At 46.3% G+C, this 19,173-nt stretch overlaps 1 protein-coding gene across 1 annotated transcript in view; it reads right to left on the minus strand.

The window, feature by feature from the left end:
* The window catches only part of OTULINL (OTU deubiquitinase with linear linkage specificity like), a 69,811-nt gene that overhangs the window by 28,731 nt on the left and 21,907 nt on the right, over nt 1-19,173 (minus strand). Inside the window, exon 2 of the mRNA XM_029941283.1 lies at nt 160-232. Within this exon, the coding sequence (XP_029797143.1) occupies nt 160-232 (73 nt within the window). The remainder of the gene's footprint in view (nt 1-159; nt 233-19,173) is intronic.

Consider the following 19,173-nt stretch of genomic DNA (forward strand, 5'->3'; position numbering starts at 1 on the left):
GGCTCGCGAGGCGCGGAGTGGGGACCGCGTTCGGCGCTCCCGCCCCGGGAGCCCCCGGGGGCCGACTGACGCGCGTGGCCGCCAATGGGAGGCCGCGGCGGAGGTGGGCGGGGCCTCGGGCGGAGATGGGCGGGACCTCCGCGCCCAGACTGGGTCTACCGTGTGCTGCTTCGGGCCCCGGTGCTGCGCGGAGCTGCTCCGGAGATCCCGGCGCTGCTCCTCCAGAGACGCCCTGGGAAGTCCACCTGGACGGATCGCGCCACCTCCATGGCGCTTTACACCGAAAGCCCACTGAGTGGGACTAAGAGAAACCTGGTGCGTGGGCTGATGGGAGAGAGGGACAGGTGCCTTTTCCCTCTCCACGGCGAGGGTGCAGAATTCCCATCCCTGGCCGGGACGAGAACCCGCTGATGGGCCGTGGCCATGGGAGGGCGAGACTGGAATCCAGACTTTGGCTCCGGCCCAGGACCTCTTCCACTACATGGAGCACTTTGTTTTTTTAAATTTATTTTCCCCTAGGTCAGCAGAACGGGGTTGTGCTTAGAAGTCACAGTGTTCTTTAGGAGCCGGAATACGTGCGTTATTGACAAGATTAATTCTCTGATAAAATTGTTTATCAAAAGGAAAAAAACAGCTCAATAATAAAAAGGCGCTCACAACAAGGTTCTTTTGCCCCTGGTTTTCTATTCAGAGGGACCCTTTTTCCGAAGAAAAAGGAAGCAAATGAAAGTCCTGATGAACACTTCCTCTTTCTCCAATTCCAGAGAGAAACACATTTGCCTGTGGCATGTTTTGGCACCTTTTGAAACAAACTCCGCAACTAAAGAAAGACGTGGAAAACACTCTGGAATCTTAGGTGGCTCAAGTATACTTAGTGTAACGTCGAAGAATTGAATCCCTTTCCCCGTTTCTGAATCTCAGCAAAGGATCACAGGTCTTTGGGAATTCCGGCAAATTCTAAGAGCCACGGCAGTTAATACAATGGGAAGCATTTACTCACAGCCTACTCAGGCCAGGCACGTTGATGATCCTTTTATGTATTATTTTGCATATTGTTTCACTTAATCCTCACACTTCCCAGAAGGTAGGTTAACTACGCCCAGTTTGCAGATGAGGAAATGGAGGCTCAGTAGATGCTAATGCAGATGTTGAACTGGGGTCTGATCTATCAAACACCCATCATTCTGTGACCCAGGATCCACAAAAGATAATAAAAATGTTCCCAAACTCTGCTGAATGTTTAAAAAACAACCAAACAACCTTTTCTCCAAATTAAATTTTAACTTAGTGGCGTAGTTTTCTGCAGCATAGACCATGACTTGCGTGTTCTGAGCCATGTTACTCATACAAAGTAAATGGCTTAAAATTACTGTGCCTAATTATAACCTAAACAAGGTTATGAGCAGCAATGAGTACAATTGTCTGTTCTAGAAGCTTAAAATACCAGAACTAATTTCTTGTGGTATAATAAAAAATTTACTGAAGTCCTTTAACCACAAAACAAATTAGCCAGTAACCTTGCCCTCCTCCCACAAGATAATATTTATGAACACAGCTGTTCGGACTCAGCCTAAAATCCTTTCAAATAATCCACGGTCAGGATTTTGTGGTTTGCCGTAATGTTCACTGTTCTCCAAAAGCTGAGTGGGAGGCCTCTTAAAATGGCACTGTACTCACCTAGACCTAGACCTTGGAGCCAGGCTGCCTGGGTTGACTACATGCCAGCCATGTGATAGTGGACAATTATTGGACACTTCCGTGTCTCAGTTTCCTCGCCTATAAAATGGGGCTCCTGGAAATACCTTCCCCATGAGGTTGCTACAGGCATGAAGTGGTTAACTATGTCCAAAACCCTTAGAGTAATGCTTGGCACATAATAGACACCATAGACATATTAGCCAAATAAAGGCTGTGACTACAGGTAGAGATTTTGGCTTTCTGGTCTACCCATGTGTGATTTACTACTGTCTTAACAAAAATACGCCCCACAAATATTAAACCAGAACTCCCCATTCTTCCCCCTCCCTCACCCCAGACCCTAGCAAACATCATTCTACTTTCCGTCTTTGCCTGCTTTCTGAATGTGACCACACTAGCAACCTCATATAAGTGGAATCACACAGTATTTGTCTTTTTGTGACTGGCTGATTTCACTTAGCATAATAGTGTCTTTACGGTTCATCCATGTTGTAGCACATGCCAGAATTTCCTTTGTTTTAAGGGTGCCTGGGTGGCTCAGTCGGGTTTGAGCATCTGACTCTTGGTTTCTGCTCAGGCCACGATCTTGCAGTTTGTGGGTTTGAGCCCTGCATGGGGCTCTGTGCTGATGGCGTGGAGCCTGCTTGGGATTCTCTCTTTCCGTCTCTCTCCACCCCTCTGCCACTCATGCTTGATCTCTCTCTTGCGCGCGTGCGTGCTTTTTCTCAAAATAAATAAACTTAAAAAATTTTTTTCTTTTAAAGGCTGAATTATATATTTCATTTTAGGTAGATAGAGAGATGGATCACGCTTTGTTTATCCATACATTCATCAATGGACAGTTGGGTTGCTTGCTCATTTTGGCTACTGTAAATAATGCTGCTATGAACATAGGTGTGTAAGTAATCTGTTTTTGAATTTCTGCCTTCAACTCTTTTGGGTGTAAACCTAGAAGTAGAATTGCTGCTGAATCATATGATAATTCTTAACTTTTTGAAGAACAGCCACACTATTTTCCACAGCAGAAAATGCTCCCACCAACAATGCGTAGGATTCCAATTCCTTCACATCCTTGCCAACATGTCATTTTCTATTTTTTTGATAATAGCCATCCTCCAATGGGTGTGAAATGATGAGGGATGCTGAATATCTTTCTACCTGCTTATTAGACATTGGGATATCTTCTTTGGAGAAATGTCACTTGAGTTCATCGACTACTCCCTGTCTTTGCAAACGCAATGCCACCATTGTTGATATCCATAAAAATTAAAATCTGAGAAACCCTTATCTCTGTCTGTTTCCCTCTTGCATTGTATCTGAGCATCTTCGCTTTGTATTTACATGAAGTTTCTGAATTAGTACAAAATTTTTATTCCAAAATCAAGTAGAGCTAGTTTTTTTTTTTTAAGTTTATTTATTTGAGAGGGTGGGGAAGAGCAGAGAGAAAGGAGAGAGAGAGAGACAGAGAGAGACAGAGAGAGAGAGAGAATTCCAAGCAGGCTCCGCGCTGTCAGTGCAGAGCCTGATGTGGGTCTTGAACCCACAAAATCATGAGATCATGACCTAAGCCGAAATCAAGAGTCCCACACTTAATTGACTGAGCTACCCAAGCGCCCAGATCAGTTTTTTTAATAGAAGAAATGTGAAGACATGACTAGAGGTTGATTGTGATGATGATGATGATGATGAAGACAAGGATGATGAGATGGCAGATCACACACAGGGATGTGTGATAACGGAGCACATATGAAGTTTTGTGCTCTTTATGTATTAATTAATTCACCTCCCTATTTGAGATATATACTATTATTATTCCCAGAGTACAGGCAAAGGAACTGAGTCACAGAGGGTTTAAAGTATCCAGCACTAGGTCATTCAGCTAGTAAATGGCAACTTGGTATTTGAACCCAGCCTCCAGGTCCATATGGAAAGTATCCCCTAAAAAAAATCACTTCCCGGGAACTCAATGAGGCCCTGAGAGCCATATCTGATCTTCTTCTGAAATGAGCTGAGCCTAGAAACACGGTCTGCCTGCCGAGTACCACTCCCGGCCCTGTGAGACCCCCCATTTCCCCCAGCACAGCACGAGGGCGAGTAAACGCTGTAAGAACAGAGACTCGTGTGAAATCAAGGCCCCACTGTCACTGCACAACCAGTGTGGAGAGATCAGAGGGTCAAGGCAGGAATGGGGAAGCCAAGGTACGACGCTTAACCAGGCTGAGAAGCCAGGAGAGGCGTTGAGAGAGGTGCCAACGTGGCAGGAGCAGAAGGAGAGCCTGAAGCTGTCCAGAGGACGCTGGACGCTCCTGTGGCTCCCCCACTAGGGCCCTGTCCACGCTGGGACCTCCGGTTAGTTCCCAAACTGGCCCCAGACACAGAAGGCCAGGAGAGGCCAGAGGAAAAGGAAGGCCACATCACACTGCTAGGTGCCACTTTTAATAGGCAAGGCAACTAACTTACGAGGCTTGGGCGGCTGCAGGGCGATTAGGTCTCCACACCTACCGCCAATCTTAAAAGTTTATAAAAAGGCCTGATTCGGTTCAGTCACGCATATGGTCCAGACAGGGCCAACACCACCTTACTCTCTCCAGGCTCTGTCCTGGAACAGCCCCCACTGTGGGGCAGCCCACGTTCCACGAACTGGGTATGAGGGGGGTGAACAGCCTCTGATTCCCCAGATCAATCAGCAGGCAGTTCCACTCTCTGGCTGACCTTTGCCAACCAAGGGGGCAATTCGAAATGTATTCCTTAGGCTGGGATTTTGACCACTGCAAAAATGATACCAATCAATGAAATCACAACACTGTTCTATCAGTCATCTGCACCTTAGTATCAATAAGCCTTGGATCTTTCTAAGGGCAGATGTTGATATGGAGAGAGCCAAGAGCGCCTACCAGCTGGCTAACAGGAGAGAGGAGGTCAGCTTAGAGTCGCAAAGGGAACTGAAAGATGAGGGGGCAGTGTGTGTGGAAAAGGACTTCACGATTTTGTGTAGGTCCAGACCAGAACTCAGCATTTCCTTATTTTTTTTTTTTTAGCAAATTAGATGGCTTCCCTCTTCCCCAAATTCCAGACACCTGTCCTGTTGGCAGTGTGCAGAGTTGTGCTTCTTTACCACTACTGGGCTTTGATCAAGGGTAGGCTTTCTCTCTCCCACCCCCTGGCTGACTGCGGGGGTCCTTCCCAGCTCTGCTCCGCCTGCCCTCCTTCGGGAAGCAACTCCACACGGGCCAGAGGAGTTAGCGACCAGGCTCTGCCTGGCTGTGCATTCCCGCTGTTCCCACAGTGCTAGGGTGCTGGAAGCCACTTGTCCACCTCCTCATCTTTCTCCACACTTGACTGTATGCTCCCAAGGCCAGGGACATAGATCTGTGTCCGGTGGACACTGCTTGCAGGACCCAGATGTAGCAAGCACGCCTGTCTTCAGTGGCTCACCGTCCGCTGGCCGCCGCACCACCAGACTCCCTGAGTCCGCAGACAGATTCTTCTCTTCCTCTACAAACGGGCTCTGAGCACTCGGATGTCCTTGTCTGTACATTTGCCTTCCTACAATGGCACTTCCTCCCTCATGCCTGCTAAGCTATTTAACATTGCAGGGACAACAGGAGCCTTGCCATGCGAATATACAAATGAAAAAACAAGTTCTCTGTATAATTTGAGGATTAAGTAAAAAATATATGGAGAGCCCACAATCTCTAAAACTTTTGGATGTTTTACTGGGCCTTGCAGCTGTGATTAACCAACAAAGCATATTTTTTATATTTAGTTAAAGAGGAACTACAAACTGGAGCCTTTGTGGCTTCGCCCCCCTCTCCCCCCAGTTTTAGAAGCAAATTGAAGACTAGGGAAGAAAATTAGATTGTTCTTTCTCTCTGACTCATTTATTTTTCAGGATACCTGGGCAGGCCCGCTCCACTAGGCAACTGCTTTTCTAGCCTCACATTTTGCTTCAGGGGTGAGATCTGAGAGAGAGCAGCGGGTAGGAGGGAGTCAATCTTAGAACTATCTAGATTTGGCTCCCTACCATTGATTACTGGAATGATAATGGGAAATCACTTATCCTTTCTGCATCGCAGTTTGCTTTCCTGTAAAGGAATAGAACGTGCTGGATGACTTCTCAGACCCCATCTAATCCTATAATTGTGGTTCTGAGATGAGCATTTCCTCAAGCAGGTTGGTTAAAAAATGTGTGGTGTGTCTAAAGGATTATGTATCAGACAGTAAATTAAAAAAATAAAACCCTCATGGTGTCAAAAACATTGAATGACACTGGAAAAACTTACATTTGTTTCTTCAGGGGGAAAGAAATGCTCTTCGCTCCCGTGGGGAGCACAGTGACACGTCCGCAGGCTTTTGGTCACCATGAGGGAAGAGCTCTCCCAACAGTGAGATGGAGGAAGTGGAAACAAGAGATGGAGAAACAGCCCTGTTACATTAAGCTCTGGATTTAGCCATGCCCAAAGCAGTAATACTCCTGTATCTTATGGTTGCATGAGCCAAAACACGCCCCTTCCTCCCCTACTCTTTTTTTTTTTTTTTTTTTAGCATAGGCCTATTTAAGATAAGTTTCCTATCAGTTGCAAGTGAAATAATACTAATATAGGGTTTGCCGCTGGTTTTGTAGGAAAAAATATTTATTCACAGAAAAATATTGGATGAAGCCCAAAATGTTAATAGTTGTTATCCTGGGTGATAAGATTATCTATGTACTTTTTGGTGTTTTCTAAATTTTCCAAAATTACATATTACTGGTATAATTTTTAAATGTTGTTTTGACCCATGATTCCTTAAGAAACTAAGACTTTTCTGTGTTATGGAGAATCTTTCCTCCTTGTTTTGACCCTTTTATTGAAGAAAAAGGGTTTTTACCGTTTATTTATATTTGAGAAAGAGAGAGGGACAGAGAGAGATGGAAATCCAAAGCAGGCTCCAGGCTCTGTCAGCACAGAGCCCGATGCCGGGCTGGAACTCATGAGCCGTGAGATCATGACCTGAGCCCAACTCAGATGCTTAACCTACTGAGCCACCCGGCGCCCCATGAAGTTGAGATTCAATACACTATTGATGTTTCATGTGGAATAGGTTGTTGCTCAGGCCCTAAATTCTGTAACAGGCAAACTGTCTGTAAATGGCCAAAGAGCTAATATTTGAGGTTTTTTGAGGCACGGACTCTTCATAGCAACTGCTCAACTCTGCCATTGGGTCATGGGAGCAGCCCTAGATGACTTGTAAAGAATGAACATGGCTGTGTTCCAATAAAACTTTATTTAGGAACTCTGAAATTCAAATTTTATCTAATGTTCACATGTTACAAAATATTATGCTTCTTTCAATTGCTTTCAACCATTTATAAATGGAAAAGGTGCCCTCAATGCACAGCATTCCAAGGACCAGCGCTAGGCCATATTTGGCCTGTGGGACAAAATTCACTGACTCCCCTGTCTCTAATATTGGGATTTCTGTCATCACACTAGCTTTTGCTGCACTTTGAGTTTCTGTGGCCTTCCGAGTTGAGTTTCCATTAGGAAAGATAATCCTGCAAGGTCTGGCATGGTTTGTCAGCAGACCTCGTGGGGTTGGGAGTTGATGACGATGCGGGCATTTGTGTTCTTCCCTTTGACCAAGATGCTTAGAGGAGACTTCCTGCGTTCCCATCCCATGCTGGAGGCAGCACCCCCACGCCTCTGCTCACGAAAGTGGCCATGTGGCAGTTCTCGGAATTGTCAAGCCCTATTTTGGAATCTGAACTTGAAGCCGACAGAACTTTATAGGACTTTTTGCTGCCAGATTGTTTTTCTACTCCATAAAAATCCCTAAGTGGGAGAAGTTTATGTCAAAAATATTAAGTGATGACCAGCCAATGGCGATTTAAATTTATAAGGGAATATTCCATGCGGAACATTTGTGAAATTTTATTTTTAGAAGGAAAGGAAAAGTAAAGGGGTTACGTCGATTGCTATCTTGGTGCGTCAGTTAAGAATGTTTCCAGCTATGACTAATGACAAACTTAAATTATAGTGGCTAAAATGAGTAAGAGTGTCAGGTCACAGGAAGTCTAGAGGCAGACATTGTTGTCCTGGTTCCGCTTCTCATCCCCGTGACTCTCGTGGTCCTTCCGACATGAAAGCTGTTGAGGCTCTAAGCATTGTGTTCAAATTCAGGGCAGGAAGAAGGGGAAGAAGCAGCACCGGCTACATTATCCCTCCCAGAAGCCCCCAGCAGACAACTCCTCAAGGACATTGCAGAAAATGATGTCAAGCAGCTAATGACCCCGAATGCAGGGGAAGCTGGGGAAACACGATTTGGCTTTCTCAGTCTCTATGCTGTGACAGGTGGAGAGCTGAAGGGACAGATGGCAATAGAGAAGGGAGTTAGGAAGAGCTATTAAGTTGGTGTAACATGCATACGGTGCTAAAATAACTCCCAGTGGTAGGCAAGGCTGTTTTCCCCGACACCAGCAGACCAGGCCTCACAAGGAAGCATGGGCGTCACCTGTCTTGTGCACTGTGGAATCCCCAGCTCCTGGCACATTGCAATCACTCAGTGAAAATTTGCATAATGAATGAACGAGCCAATGGCAAGAGATCTTGGTCGCTCATTGTTGATATGATCCATCCATTTTTGGACAACCCCCAACAAAGAATCCTTTGGTTCACTCATGCCCTTACAATCTTCACTCACCATTTAAAGCTGCACCACGTGCCAGAAGACCCTCACACACAGCTCCACCAGCTGTCTCTGCCCACAGGGTAAACCCTGCCAAAATTCTACCTGCTCACAAAGTGAGGGGAGGTGCCTGCTTCTACCATCCTGCCCAGTTCAGAATGGAGCTTCTTTATGGGTACCTAGAGCCAGAAATCACGAGATGTATTCAGATACAGAGGATAAAATAAGGAAGGAAGTGTGGCTAATCTTCATTCAGCCCTTCCTCTGTTCCAGACACTATGCTGGGAATTTTACGTTTGATTATTCACGCTTTATTTGACAAGGAAGAGAAAGCTCACGTAATTAATTGTAAGCCTTTGAGAAATGTCATGGCTTGAATAGGACAAGATTAAAAAGAAAGAAAAACATTTAAATTACCAAAAGCCAAACACTGGAAGATGACAGTTAACAGTGGCAAATTGCCTGAGTGCATGAGTTGTCGCTTCTACCCTAAAGTGACCAGAGGAATTAAAAAAGACACATCAAATTAAAGAAATACCAGTAGGCAAAAAAAAAACAAAAACAAAAACAAAAAAAAACACTGCACCACATTTTTGGGTTAGAGAGGGTAGATGGAGAAAGATAACTGAACAGATGCCCACTATAGAGAAAACTAACAAGAAGAATAACTAATAATAATCTTGGTACTATGTAGTGATTGATTAATATATAGATTATTATATTATCTCAGGGCTTTGTGCTCATTATCCCATTTAATTTTTTTAATGTTTTATTTATTTTTGATACAGAGAAGACAGAGCATGAGAGGGGGAGGGGCTGAGAGAGAAGGAATCACAGAATCGGAAGCCGGCTCCAGGCTCTGAGCTAGCTGTCAGCACAGAGCCTGACATGGGGCTCGAACCCACAAACGTGAGATCTGACCTGAGCCAAAGCCAGAGGCTTAACTGACTGAGCCACCCAGGCACCCCTCTCATCATCCCATTTAATCCTCACCAAAACCTCACTGAGTAGGTGAGATTACTATCTCTCTTTTACAAATGAGCAAACTGAGTCACAGAGATATAACAGGATGCTTTGAAATTGGACCAGAGAATAAGAAAGAATTCATGGAAATAAATATGATAATCCACATAAAATATTCAAAAATGTCTCACTCACAGTAAAATGTAATCAATGTTTAATTATTGTTTTGGACCATTTACTTTCTGGTTCTATTTTGCTTTTCTATTATTGTTTTGTGATCTACATCTAGGTCCAAGGCAGAGCACCCTTTATAATATAAGGTCTTCCTGGACAAGAGGGTAAGGTTTTAGAACCCTAGGTTCTATCACAAACTCTAATTTAGAGCCCTCCTTGGAAGAAAATGGACAATGAAGAGTGGCCAATCAAATTCCTTGGGTCATTTATGTATTGCCAACACACATGGAGCACTCCGTGATGAGTAACCCAAGGAGGTGGTTAGCATTTGGCTTAGAAACCATCCAAGGCTCAACAAAGGGAAAAGAGATTGGGACTTCTGGGCAAAGGAGGCAAGTTATAGAAAGGTGACCAGGAAAAGTATGACAGAAAATGGTGGTTCAGTAAGGTTTGTTATCCAGATTTAAGTTGGTGCCTTCCTCACTGGGAAGAGTTGTTGAGATCCACCTCCTCCTGATACTTGAGAGAGATACCTTTTGACAAACAGAAATACCCTTTATAAATGTACATTTCCTTTACAAGAGGACAACTCGTGCCCCATTTTTGGAGCTTTTCCTGCATCCTCTGACTCTCAAAGGTCTTTAGCTCAAAATAATCGATATGCAAAGAAACTTATTTTGAGGTGGTGTATGAGGGTATTTTCATTTGTTAGGGTCTACCGCAAGGGTGGCTTCATATAACCATTTCCCGTATGATGTGGGACACGTGGACAACGCAGACGATGGAAAGAGATACAGAGCCTTGATAACACCACGGAGTGTGGCTGAAGGAAGTCCTTAGATGACTGCTGTGCAACCAGTCCAGAGACCAATCATTTTAGTGGGGACAGGAAACCAGAGGATTCCAGAAGGGACGGCTCCAGGGAGAAAACGGGGATTGGTTATGTATTACGGCATCTGAGCATTTGGAAAACAATATGGTAGGTACCCAGTAGTGCTGATGACACACTTGGAAAAAAAGTATGTATGGTAGGTAGAAAACCAAGCAAGTGAACAAAATAAGGCAATGAACTCCAGGAAGAACAAACAGCTGTACAGGAAGGGAAACATATGCTACACACTCCTTGGCTCAGCAATGAACGGTACCGACAGAGTCATAGTAAGGTCAAAAGAATTGTGAAGTACCATATTGGTAGAATGGGGGGAGATAAAAATGTGGGAGAGAGCAACACACACAAATTTTCATCTATTGTAACAGGAAGTCAGAAGTAATGGCTAAAATGATAAACAGCAGAAAAAGCATAATATTTAGAAATATGAAAGAAATACCAGGAGCATTAGGATGAGAGCGAAAATTTTAGAGCAAGAAGCTTGGGAGTTTTGCCGTTGTTAAAAGCTTTTAATGTATAGTAAATACACATATTGTGTTAAAAAGAAAGCCATAGACCCAAAATGGCGTCACGTATGTTGGGTCATGTCATGAAACGGGGGCTTAATGCCTAACCTAATTACAGTTTCAATCTCCCCCAGAAATGCAGTTGTAACTGGTCAGTCAGGAATCTTCTGGTCAGCACCAACAGGCTAATATGCCACACTGACCTCTCCATCCCCCAAAGGGAGAAGTAATCCACTTAGTAAGACCCTTTTGTCCCCAAAGGAAGGTGACCTCACCCAAAATAATCCTTTTTCTTCTGTTTCTGACTTCCTTGTCCTACCTTTCCCCTTCTGTAGCCCTTTGGAGCTCCCACTGCTTGCTAGATAAGATGCTGCCTGATTCATGGAATGAAAATACACTCGATTTTCAAATTTACTTGGTTGAATCTGTTTTTTAACAACAGAAAAAAATGTATATTTACATACAACTATATGTACTACTGTTTTACATATATATAGTGAATATATGTAAGCATTCTTTATTAAAAATATAAATTTCAGGGGTGCCTGGCTGGCTCAGTCGGTAGAATACCTAACTCGATCTCAGGCAAGCCCCGGGTTGGATGCAGAGCCTACATTAAAAATAAATAAATAAATAAATAATATATATATATATCTCATATATAAAATGTATATATATATCAAACAGTATGTGTTTGGGAAATCATGACCTAATCAGTAGTCCCTGAGAAAACCAGAAGTGTAATGGCCATTACACTTATCAATTATCAATAAGTCAATTATCTTATTACAGTAAAATAAAGCAGCATATAAGCACAAGAAACAAAATACATATGCCCCTTCAAACCTAAGTTGCTGTGTGTCAGCATGGAACCTGCTCCGGATCCTCCGTCTCCCTCTCTCTCTGCCCACCCCCTCTCGAAAACAAATAAATAAATTATATTTTTTAAAAAAGGAAAAAAATCAGGGGCCAGTGGGTGACTCAGTTGGTTAAGCATCCAACTCTTGGTTTCGGCTCAGGTCATGATCTCATGGTTTGTGAGTTCAAGCCCAGCAAAGGTCTCTCTGCTGTCGGCGTGGAGCCTACTTAGGATTCTCTGTCTCCCCCTGTCTCTGCCTCTCTTTCTCTCAAAAACAAATAAATAAACATTGAAAAAGAAAAGAAAAAACGTCTCTGTGAATACAGAGAAAATGATATAGAGGGAGGAAAAGACAAGAAAAGAAGAGTTTTCATTAAAAGCCACCTTTCTGCAACAGAATGACGCAAGGAGAGGTCTTTATCCCCATGGCGGGATGCAAGGGGAGGCAGCCCGTGAGCTGGGAGGACCCGGGCTCTGGCTCCAAGCCCTTTAGCTTCTCATATTCAAGGGCAGGGCTGACATCTCAGTACTTAAAATTGTAAACATCTTAAAAACAATAGCCGTGTGTGCACGAATATGTGTGCATGAAATGGTGCCAGGGAAAAACAAAGAAAGTTTCCATTTTTCAGGAACTCGATAGTGTGAGGCCTTCTTTCCTTGCTGCATGCAATCTTGAGACTGACTCCCTGACCCTTCCTTTCTGATCTCTGTCCTCCAAAGACCTGCCAACCACGTGTGGGGCATTTGTGGTGCTCTCGGTTCCACCTGGAGGCCAGGAGAATATTCCTGAGGTGTATAAACCCCCAGAGAGGATCGCTGCTTGCCCTTCTGCCCAGACCGAACTTCAGAACCATGAGGGGGATAATTTGGGAACGCTGTGGTCTAGATTTCCGTCTCTAAGGACTCGGGAGGAGCACATACCCAGGAGACCATACAAGGACAAAAGATCTGTATGAGAAAGGCGGACCCACATCATGCACTGTTATCTGTACTCTAATCTATAAGTCCGGACCTCGTGGTTGTGATGACAAAATGCTAGTCAGAACTAGTGTGTGCTAAAAAGAGAATTTCTTCACTCTACTGACTGGGAGGTCCAAGGGATAGCTTTGGGTGCAAGCATAACTGTTTCCCAATATTCAGTCAATGTCATGTCCTTGTCCTCTATCTCTGTCTGTCTCTGTCTATGTCTCCAGATCCAGCCTCATGTGATCTTTAGCATACAGTCTCAAAAGAAGAGTCTCATTTTTCCAGTGGCTGTGGAAATCCTAGAGAATGAATTGTGTGGTCTCCCCCTCCCTCACACGCATGCACACATGCACATACTCTCCCGAAACTGTATCATTGCAAGAGGCCATCCTGAATCATGCGCCCGGAAGAGGGATGGTGGGGGCTCTGCATTTATCAGCCCCAGCAGGTAGGAGATTAACAGTTCCCAGTGCGCAGCAGAGAAGGGGCAAGGAAGCATGGGCAGGCAAAAACTAGAAAACTGCATCTTCCTAAATTATACACACACACACACACACACACACACACACACACATAACTTGAGCGTAACAATGACTTAAGATAATTCCATATTTAAAAGGGCGTTTCGCTTCTATTAATTATCACTGCTTACGAGTGAGTTGGCGAAGTCCATTGCCAGGAGCAAGCCTGTCTTGAGCCCCCACGTTTTCCCCTTCTGTCATTCCAGTCCTGCAGCCTCTGCAAACCATCCTAGTCAGGCTCATGAGAGCATATTCCAGGCCATCCACAGAGCTCTCTGCCACTAACACCACGGCCTGAGATTTCTCAGTCTCTCTGCAATTGCTTCAAGTCCATGGTTGAGCTTCCTTACCTGCCCTTCTCTGGCTCTTGCTCCACCCTTGTGAGCTTTCACAGAGAAACCAGCAGATGCGGGAATACAGGAAAGCCAGCTCGTCTGCAAAGATGTTATGGTTACGTATCCATTCGTTTTGGTACAACTGAGGTCATTCGTTTTCTTCTAAGGCAGGTTGGTCCTGTGATTTTCTTTATGTTCTGGGCCCATTAGGGCAGATTTCCAGTGGGGGGCCACCTACCGTCCCCCACTCCGGTGCCGCTCCTCAGTGCCGCTGGCCACCCTTCCGTGAGAAGTCCCAGCCCTCTTCTTGAACCTGGGCGGCCTGTGACCCGGTCGACGGCATGCCCCTCAGTGCTCCGGAAGTGATGCGCTGTGACTTCCTGGGGCGCCTGGCCGGATGGCCCAGCCACCCTGGAAGCAGTCCAGCGCCTGGGCCGCAGGCCTCAGTCTTCCCCGCCGCCTGCCTGCGCCACGTGCCCAGAGGAACCGGCCTGGAGCTGTCGTCGGGCCGCAGCTGTTGGCACTCCTCAGCTGAGGCCTCATCGTCATGGTGCAGAGAAAGGCCCTGCTGTGACTTTTTCCAGACTCGGGCTCACAGAATCCCTGTGCAGAAGAAAATGGTGCAGCTTTCAAATCAACTTTGGGGTGGTGTGTTAGGCAGCAGTGGGGACTGTCACTGGCACCGGACAAACACTCTCTGCAGCCGACCAGCAACTGACAGCCCCACGAAACTGTCCCCTGGTTCTGTCACATCCAAAAGGAGTCCTTATGGGGAGTTACCGGCGACACACACTGGAAACATGGAATGCCGGCGTACAGGGTCGCTGGATGAAATCTCATTTTAAACTATTTTTTATGTTCATTTATTTACTTTGAGAGAGAGAGAGAGAGAGAGAGAGCGTGCGCTCGAGTGAGTATGAGGGAGGGGTAGAGAGAGAATGTGAGAAAGAATCCCAAGCAAGCCCCATGCTCAGCATGGAGCACAGCTGTGGGCTCATCTCGTGATTTGGTTCCATCCCATGATGGTGAGATCATGACCTGAGCCTAAATCAGGAGTCACATGCTTAACCAACTGAGCCACCCAGGCGCCCCTGGAAGTAATGTCGTTTTACACACTGGGAAACTGAGGCTGTGACGTCTGAAACCAAGTCAAACAACAGTTCTTTACCTTTAGGACCTATGGTGTGGCCTAGTGATCCAAATAAGATGTCAGTCAGGTTGGCTAGAATAGGACAAAGCAGAGGCTGATGCATGTCACTAATGCCCTCATCAGAGGACGACTAGAAAGGTCATTAGCCATCCCTGTCCCTGCTTCAGTTCCAATACATTTCAGAGTCATGTGGGATAATGCTTTATGCGTGGTGCCTCTTGGCCTGAGGGGATGAGTCTGCTCTGTGTGCAGCTCATTTGAATTCTTGGGGCCCAAGACGAGAAATCGGATTCACACGCCCCAGGTTGGCTGTCTTGGAAATACATTTATCAGTTCATAAAACAGGCTGATCGGGGAGGTATCGATTCAAGGATACCATATTAGCTTCATCAGTAGGTCCTGAGACCCAGGGCTCAGTCTCTGAGTGCGAACCCTGTTTTCGCCCTGACTCACTCTGCCGCCTTGGGCAAAGCACTGATTTGTCTTCTTGAGTCGCACGCTCTCATCTGGAACAGTAGGATCACAAGAGTACGTGTCTTGCTGGCATGTTAGCAGGATGGAATGGGGTGGTGCACGTGGAGGGTTGGAAGCTGGCGTGACATGTGGCCTCCAGTAATGTGGCTGTAATCACATGATGTGATGGGACAAGGTGTGGCTGATAGAACCATGTTCTCATACAAACTGCAGTAATGTCACGGAGAAGAGAGGTAGGCTTTGGAACCAACGCACCTTGGTTCAAAGCCTGACTCTACCATCAGTAGCTAGCAGACCTTGCCTGGGTGACTCAAGCTCTTGATTGCCTCAGTTTATCACCCCACAAAATGAGCAAAACAGTGGTGCCTACTCAAAGCATTGTTGGAGGTTAACTTAGTGAAGCCGGAAGCCCAGGCCAGGCATGTGACAATCACCAGTGAATGATAGCTATTTTTGCTATCGCCAGTCCTGTATTTACATTTTGAAGATTTTCCTGACTGTCAATAGGTTAGATATTGCTGTTAGATCTAAAGGAACTGACTTAAGTTTAAGACCAAATACTAGGGCAGTGAGGGGGGGGCTCTGGTCTCCATCCTCCAGGTTTGAGGCGATGAGGCTCCCGAAATGCTTGATGTCCTCGCAGACACTGTGGCTAGAAAATCTGTACGCAGCCGTCCCGGATTCCCCTTGCAGCTAGGTCACCTTCGTCGGCCCTGCTGGCTGAGAAGCTGTCGCTCTGGCCCCAACCATCTGCCCTTTGCCCCCAGAGCAGCTTGGGCAAACAGAACAGGGGGGTGGGTGGGGCAGGAAAGAGCCCTAATTGCCCCCCACTAAAAACACAGCACGCAGATGAAGAGCCTGGCGCTGGTTTTATAGCCAGGGAGGAGTGCCCACTGAGCCGGGGAGGAGTGCCCACTTCTAGAGTCTCAACCGGCAGCGCCCGCAGGAAACCAGAGAGGAACTGAGCTCACCACACCAGGCACATCTTTGGCTCTAACTGGTTTGCTCTGAAGCAAAGTCTTTTAAAACATGTCAGCAGCCAAAGACAAGAGAAGCATGTATCATACAGTATGTGTTCCTCTGTCCTATAAGCTTGGAGATTTTTCTTTCCTTTGCATCCTTAACATTGTAACAGGCAGCTGTCCGCGGAGGGGCTCTCTTTGGGGCTAATTCACTCTCCTTGGAGGTAAATGCTAAGTTGATCCGAAGGTCTGGTTTCCACCAGGGCTGTTTCTTCAAAGGGGTTCTCTTTCCCTTTTCTCTTTCAAGATGGCGGGTTCAGGGAAGCTGCAGGCACTAAAGGGTCTCTGTTCTCCATATTCTCCCGTCTCCTCTGCTCCAGGCTGCGCCTGGGGAAGCTGGGAACTTCCTCCAGCTTTCTGCTCGGCGATTTCCTGCGCGACTTTTCTCACCTGCCTTGGTGTTGCTACTCGTCCTCATGCCCATGGGATTCTGATCCCAAGTGAATTTCTTTCCTTCTCCACCCTGTCTGTTGAAACGTCCCTATTTTGGCCTCAAAGCTTTTTCCTCCTGGAGGAAAGGCTGCCAGGAAGAGGGGGAGAAGGTGGAGCCAGGGGAGGAAGAGGAAGAGGAGGAGAAGGAGACACAACCCAGGGAACTAGAGGAAAATTCTTCAGTAGGCATTTTATGCACAGCTTCCTCATTATATCACAATAACGGAAACGTTCTTGGGTTTCCAGTTGCTGTGGGAGACGTCAGCAAGGAGAGACTGGAGCCTTGAGCTGCTTCTCTGTCTTTCTCTCGTGCACCCAGGAAAGCTTGGTGGGCAGCTCGGGTGGGAGATCAGGCCATCAGTCCTTCGGACCTCTCTCGATAACAATGGGATACTATGGCTCCCCGCACCCCAACCCAGAAGGTTCAGCCCCAGGGACCCCTCGGTAACCTGAGTCCCAGAAGAAGGAGTGGAATACTAGCTTAAATGAGGAGGGGAGTCATTTAATCTAGATCTTTCCCTTTCAGCCCATGATCAAAAGCAGCTTTTGTGTGAAGCTTCAAAAACTCATAGATAGTAAAGAATCCTCACTCTGACCTCACCCTGCTCTGCACCATGCCCCCCACCCTCCCCACAAGTCTCTGGTTTATTCCTGTGGTCAGGGCAAGCTGTCTCTCCAGGATCTCTGGGACATTCCCCACCCCTCCCTCCTGGCACGTGACCCACCAGAAGAAAATTGGTAAGTAATTATGTAACATTGTTGAATTTCCTCTCTGAGGGGCTGCCTTTTGGTAAGCACTTACAATACCAGGAGGGGCTCCCAGACATTGTTAGGAGCTTTTCAAGTGTCCCCACCTAGCTTTCAGGGCCTGGACAAGCTGAAGGGAAGTTGTGTTGACTGGCATTAGCCGAACTGGCATTGCTATTATGCCATAAAGTGTCCACAGGAGAGGGCAGACCATAAAATTCCTGCCTATGAGAAAGCGTACCTAGAGTGTTCGTCTGTAGTTTAAGTACGACCCCATGACTCATTTGTGTTGGGCAAAGTACATCTGAAATGTTATATGATATTCTAGTCCACTAAGCATGTGGCAATGAAGGTTGACATCCTTGGCCATGCCCTGTGCCCTTGCTGTTGAGAGGATGCTGATAGATGTTACCCAGCGTGTGATACGGAAATGCCCAATTTCCCTACAGGTGTTAGGGGCATTGGAGAAGAAAGTAGAGAATGGACTAAAGGAGTCTTTTTCCGGGCACGCTGGTTGCCATCAACCTTTGGTCTGGTTTATAACGGACCCACTGAATGAATAATCTGTGCGAGTAATTGCGTGTGCACGAACTAGTCAGGGCTCGTAGCTGTGAATGACAGAGACATAACTGACTCCTACTGATAGGGAAAATCTGTCCTAAGACGGCCGACAGGACTAACAGGAAACAATGCGGAAGTAACAGGCTATATGAAATGTTCCCTCTGCTGATGCTGGGGGCTCAGACCTCTGGAGAATGAGCTCCTCTGAGCCCACCGCTGTAAAATAAACCTCTCCCTTCCTTGATCTCCAAGTGCCGCTTGGTTCTTCCGCCCGGTGATCCAGACCAGATTCTGTAACACTATAAAGAGATAAGGGAATCCATGGCTAGTGTTTCTAACACGTGTAGGGACTTCCGGCTTTAGACATGGCAGGGTGTGGTGTCTAAACCACACCAACATCATTCTTTCTCTCTCTCTAAATCTCTCCTTCACTTCCTCTTTCTGTTTCTCATCTCCACATGTCTCTCTTCTTGGCCTCAGGTTTCAGAGAGTTGGGAGTTCTCCTTGGTAATGCTCCTGACTTCCTTCCCCCTGCCTTGCAACTGCATGGAAAGAGACAGCCGTCCTTGGTGCAAAAAGTCCCCTGAAGATGCAGGCCTGGCTTGCTTTACACCCTCCTCCTGTGGTGCAAGGACGGAATAGTCTCATTGGCTTGGAAGTGGTCACCTGCCCACCTGACATCCAGGTGGAGAAGAAGGCAGAGCCGTTGTACGGAGTCTGTTTCCATTAGGAATGGAGAGTTCTGTCGCCAGATTGGAGAAACAAAACAAGAGATGTCCACTGTGGGGGCACCTGGGTGGCTCCGTCAGTTAAGCATCTGACTTCGGCTCAGGTCATGATCTCGTGGTTCATGGGTTCGAGCCCACGTCGGGCTCTGTGCCGACAGCTCAGAGCCTGGAGTCTGCCTCAGATTCTGTGTCTCCCTCTCTGCTGCTGCCCTGCTCACCCTCTGTTTCCCTTTCTCCCTCTGCCCCTCCCCTGCTTGCACTCTGTCTCTCTCTCTCTCTCTCTCTCAAAAATAAACAAAACATTTTTAAAAAGAAAGAGAGATGTCTATACAGACGTCTCCAGAAAATATATCTATAATTTAATTTTAGGTTCTGGGTTCAGATGTTCTCCACCCATCCATTGTGTGTGTTGATGTGTTCTTCATAAAAAATCCATTGAAACATTATCATAAAGAAACACTGGGCTCTGAACGATAGGATGT

Source organism: Suricata suricatta, chromosome 6 (assembly GCF_006229205.1).
Source record: "Suricata suricatta isolate VVHF042 chromosome 6, meerkat_22Aug2017_6uvM2_HiC, whole genome shotgun sequence".
Taxonomy (NCBI): domain Eukaryota; kingdom Metazoa; phylum Chordata; class Mammalia; order Carnivora; family Herpestidae; genus Suricata; species Suricata suricatta.